The 5,409-nt window shown below is 49.3% G+C and overlaps 1 protein-coding gene across 1 annotated transcript in view; it reads left to right on the forward strand.

Annotated features, from left to right (window-relative positions):
- The first annotated feature begins 1,178 nt into the window (after window positions 1–1,178).
- Window positions 1,179–5,409, forward strand: part of TRIB3 (tribbles pseudokinase 3) — a 7,721-nt gene continuing 3,490 nt past the window's right edge. The window contains exons 1-2 of the mRNA XM_010841890.1: window positions 1,179–1,719; window positions 5,289–5,408. Coding sequence (XP_010840192.1) covers window positions 1,429–1,719; window positions 5,289–5,408 — 411 coding nt within the window. The 5' untranslated portion in view covers window positions 1,179–1,428. The remainder of the gene's footprint in view (window positions 1,720–5,288; window position 5,409) is intronic.

The raw sequence follows: 5,409 nt of genomic DNA on the forward strand, positions 1-5,409 counted from the left end.
TGAATCCTGGGGCTTCCAGCCACCTTGCCTCCCTGCCTCATTCTCACCTGATGGTAAAACTGAGCTGGCTGGTGGACTAACTCCACACGTAGATCCTGTGATTCTGGTAGCTCTTGGGCCATCAGTTGATTGCAGACGAAGTTCACATTTGAGAAAAGAAATAAACTCCATCTGTTTTGAAGTACCCAATCACTAAATAAGTGTAGAATCTTTATTTTAAAATACTGAAATTGAACATTCCCTTGCCTCCCTACTAAATCCCTTCCACTCCTGGAGTCTCCCAGAAGGCCAGAAGCTGCTGTGGCCAATTTAGCCTGGGTCCTTCTAGACCTTTTCCTGTGCATTTACACACCTGTGTATACAAATAGGCCTTTTCTGGTGGCTCAGATGGTAAAGAACCTGTGTGCAATGCAGGAAACCCAGATTCAACCCTGGGTTAGGAAGATCCCCTGGAGAAGGGAATGGCTATCCACTCCAGTATTATTGCCTGGAGAATTCCATGGACAGAGGTGCCTGGAGGGCTACAGTCCATGGGGTCACAAAGAGTCAGACACGACTGAGCTACTAACACTTTCACACATATCATATTACACACTTGTGGGTTTTTTTAAATAAATGAGATCATTTCATGTATATTTTTCAGCAGCTAGCTCTGTTCACTTGACAATGTATTTAGTCATTCCAGAAACATCCATGTACATTCAGTATATACATCATTCATGCATAATTCTTCATCATCCATTCTTCTCTCCCTCCTCCCATTCCTCCCTCCCTTTCAGAGGTAATAACTGCCCGTGCTACAGCACTCAACAGATACAGTAAAAAGTCTTTCTTCCTCTTCTCACCAATCTTCAAGTCCATCTCTCCTCTGTACTTTTTTTTTCACTTTACAGTTCACTCTGGAGATTTTTCCAACTGGCACATAAAGGATTTCCTCAATCTCTTAAATGGCTACAACTATTTTACGTATGGTGAAATATAATGTATTTAACCAGTCCTAACAATGGATGTTTAATTGATTCTATCATATGGGCTGTAGGAATAACTTTGTACTTGCACCATTGCATCAGTATGTAGAGACTTCTTGATCATTTTTAGAGCTGTATAGTATTCCACTATGTGGCTGTATCATGATGGCTTGCCCAACCTCCAACCGCTCAACATGTGGGAGAGTTTCCTACTTTTTGCTGTTAGATACGACACTGACGAGCAGCCTTTCACGTATTTAATTTTTTTGGTGAGCATTTTATTTGGAAGATAAATTCTCAAAAGTGCGACACTGAGTCAAGGGTATATGCTTTTGTTCATTTAACGCACACTGCCAGGTCACCCTTCATAAAGGCTGTGCCAGTGTAACCTCCCACCAGCAGAGGAAGAGAAGAGCCGCCAAGTAGCCTGACTTCAGTGCCTTTCTCCCCTTCTTTCTAGATGCGAGCAAGCCCCCTGGCTGTTCCAGCAAATGCCCCCTCCAGAAAGAAGCGGTTGGAGCTGGATGATGACCTAGACACTGAATGTCCCAGCCAGAAACAAGCTCGAAGTGGGCCCCAGCCCAGGCTACCCTCCTGCCCGCTAACCCTGAACCCACCACCTGCTCCTGTTCATGCTCCGGATGTGACCACTCCCTCCAGGCTTGGACCCTATGTTCTCCTGGAGCCTGAGGAGGGGAGCCGGACCTATCGCGCTCTGCACTGCCCCACAGGCACGGAGTACATCTGCAAGGTACATGTCCCAGAGGCCATCTCCATGAGCATCACGGGGGTTGGGAAAAGGCGTTGGCTCTAAAGAATTGCCAGGGCTGAGGGCCCCTTATAGTAATTTAGTTCTGTGTTTACTGGGAAAGCAGCCAGTGAATACCCAGGCCAAGCTGAAACCAGAAAGGTAAACCAGATGGTCCCAGCCCTGGGGGAATACAGAGCTTAGGCTGTATAGTGTGATAAATGTTGCTGGGGTGAGGCTTAGGGGCCAGGAGTGCAAAGAGAAACCTCTAGTATATTAGAAAGCAGAGTCAGAAAAGGCTGAGGAGGAGTCAGCCAGGGAGAAATGGGAAAAAGGGGTTCTAGGAAGGGGAAATAGCTGTCAGAGGCCAAGAGGAGTGAACATGGCACTTCAGAGCATGAAAAGGACTTCATCATGGCCAGAGTGAGTGGGAAAAGGATGCAGACAGGGCTGACAGACGAGAGCTAGCAGCCGCGGATTGTGAAAGCATTAGGAAAAAGCCCTGCTAGGCTGTGGGGAGCCACTGAAGGTATTTGCACCAGGGAAGGATGAGATATGGTAGACATTAGAACTCCTGGGACCATGGAAGTCATTGGGCCTACTCGTGACCATTTTATAGATGGAAAAACTGAGGTCAAGAGAGAAGGGCCATGCATGAAGCCACATGGCATCAGACCTGGATCCTAGGGCAAGGTCCAGGGCTCCTGACAGAAATCAGGGTTCTTGACAGAATTCAGGCAATAGGCAGAGCCACGTGACCCCTACAGGACACTGCCAGGTCTCGGCCCACAAGGACAGAGATGAGAAAGCATTTGTTGCTGTTGTTTCAGTTGCTAAGTCACGTCCGATTCTTTTGCAACCCCATGGACTGTAGCCTGCCAGTCTCCTCCATCCGTGGGATTTCCTAGGAAAGAATACTGGAGTGGGTTGCCATTTCCTTCTCCAGGGTATCTTCCCAACCCAGGGATCAAACCTGCATCTCCTGTGCTGGCAGGCAGATTCTTTACCACTGAGCCACCAGGGGAGGCCCTGAGAAAGCATAATCGTAGGCATTAACTGTGCACAAGGTACTATATTGATCGTGCAGTCTGCATCCTCTCTAATATTCACACAGTCTATGAGGTAGTTACTATTATTGGGCCCATTCTGTAGAGAGAGGACAGGTTCTGAGGCTCAGAAAGCTGTGGTTACTCGAACGTGAAAGTGTTAGTCAGTCAGTTGTGTCTGACTTTTTGCGACCTCTTGGACTCTAACTCACCAGGCTCCTCGGTCCATGGAGTTCTCCAGGCAAGAATACTGGAGCGGGTAGCCATTCCCTCCTACAGGGGATCTTCCCAACCCAGGGATCAAACCTAGGTCTCCTGCATTGCAGGCAGGTTCTTTACTGTCTGAGCCACCCAGGAAGCCCTGGGGTTACTTGCCACCTCACAAAGCCAGGAGGTGTCAGAGCTGAAATTGGGCCAAGGCAGGTTCAACCCAGAGCCTTGAACCCCATGCTAGGACAGGTGGTTCAGATACAAGCAGGGCAGGTTTGCCCTGGTGGGCAGAGGTAAGGAGGATAGGGGAGACCCAGGTACACAGGGAGGGGTAGAAGGGAGCTGGGTCCCCTTGGGAAGGCACAGAGAGGCAGGGGGACTGACGCCTCCATCCAGTTGGCCGGGGGGTGAGGGGAAGCAGCAGCAGTGGCTCCAGTTCCTGCTCATGGGGGTGCAGTGGGCGGGGCCACATCTGGACATCAGACACCAGCTTTACCTGGGCTCTGGGCACTTGATGCAGGTTCCTAGGTCTACCCCAGGTATTCTAGGGAACCCATGAACTCTGGGTCCTCTTTCTATAGCATCACAGGTTTTTTCTGGTCCCTCTAGGGAGGGAAGTCCATACTGAAAGGAATGACCATGGCAAGCTGGAGTCAGAAGCTTTCACATGACCCCAGATATTCAGGAACATTTAGGGCAATCTACTGGGAGTGCCTGTCCTTACACCCAGCGTGAACTGTGGGAGCTGACCTGTTGTTTCCACATTGCCTAGGCTTTTCTGGTCAGCATGTAGAAAGATCAACATCCTGTCTTTCTAGATTATTGCCTTATTCACTAATTCAACAAACTCTCAGTGAGCACTTGTATACTCTGTGCATCATGCAATATGCACCACATATGGCTAAAAAGTGGGCCAAGCTGTGCCATCACAGTTCATGGTGCAGGTGAATGAGTAACATATATATCAGGTTATCTTAACTGCTATGGAGAAAAACTAGGAGCTAGGAGAAAGGGGAGAGGGAAGAGGGGAAGGGGAGAAGGTGCAGGTGATCTTAGGTGGGAAGTCCACCTTGGAGGAGGTGACCTGAATAGTGTCTTGAACTGAGGAAGCCAGCCCTGTGGGTATCTAGAGGAGAACGCTCAGGTAGCAGAAAAAGCAAGTGTAAATGCTCAGAGGCAGGGATGCATTTGCCCTGATTTTTAAAAAAGTCTCTGTTTGTGAATTGTTTACTCGAAGCCACTCCAATTGCTTTAGGACATGTACTTACATCTTTTCATGGATTAAATGTGTATATGCTTTATTTATTTTTATTGGCTCTATGTCCTAGACAAAATGACAAGCAAAGGGTTTAAAGGCAGATAAACCAAAGTGCATAGACTGCTCTGCCTGTGATGAGCCATGTGGCTTCCAAGTCACCATCCTCTGAACATCCTTTCAGGACTATGGAACGGCTTCCATCTAATGTCTATAAGCCCCTAGCATCTTTCCCCACGACCTCACCACGCTCACCACAGGCCCCACCTTCCTTCACATTCCAGCCACACTGAGCTTTGGCTGGGTTTCTGGAGCAGCTCAGTTTCTTTCCTACCTCAGAACCTTTGCACTGCCTTTGCACCTGGAAAGCTTACTCCTTGGGCATCTCAATCACCCAGGTCACTTCCCAGAGTCCCTTCTGGACTATACTTTCTAAAATAGGTGTCTCCTGCCAAGATATTCTTCATTCCAGCATTCCTTTGCAATGCTCACCAGAATTTGTAAGTATTTAGTTTTTTGGCCTGTTTAACTGTCTCATGTATTGGACTGTGGGCACCAGGAGGGCAGGGACCGTGGCTGTCAGTCAAGTTATAGTCCCAGTGGCAGGCACAGGTGGGCATTCAATGCCTGCTTGTGGGATGAAGGAAAGGGTGGGTGGGCAGTGAATGCTAGAGAATGGTAGCCATGATGAGTGATGACGACCATAAGGTTACTTCTGTATTGTCTACTCTTCCAGATTCCTCTTGTTTGAGTTACTTTTGTTCTGGTTACCTGATATACTTTTGAATATCTCAAGTTTAAGAGCACATGAGCTTGTAGCTAAGAGCACAGATGATGGAGAACAGGGATTTAAATCCCAGCTCGGCTCCTTGCCGGTCATGCAGCCCTCAGCTGGGTCAGTATTGAGTGACATGCAGTGGAAGCGCTGGGCACAGGGCCCAGCCCACAGTAGTGCCTAAAGGATCGGCTGTGACCTGCTGCAAGGCCGGCCCCAGCCGCCTGCCCCTGCCGCCTGCCCCCTCGGAGTCCCCACCCATGCTCATACCACGCTCTGCCCACAGGTGTACCCGGCCTGCGAGAGGCTGGCGGTGCTGGAGCCCTACTGGAGGCTGCCCCATCATGGCCACGTGGCCCGGCCGGCGGAGGTCCTGGCCGGCACGCAGCTCCTCTACGCCTTCTTCC

Source organism: Bison bison, unplaced genomic scaffold, assembly GCF_000754665.1.
Source record: "Bison bison bison isolate TAMUID 2011002044 unplaced genomic scaffold, Bison_UMD1.0 scf7180017864167, whole genome shotgun sequence".
Classification (NCBI taxonomy): domain Eukaryota; kingdom Metazoa; phylum Chordata; class Mammalia; order Artiodactyla; family Bovidae; genus Bison; species Bison bison.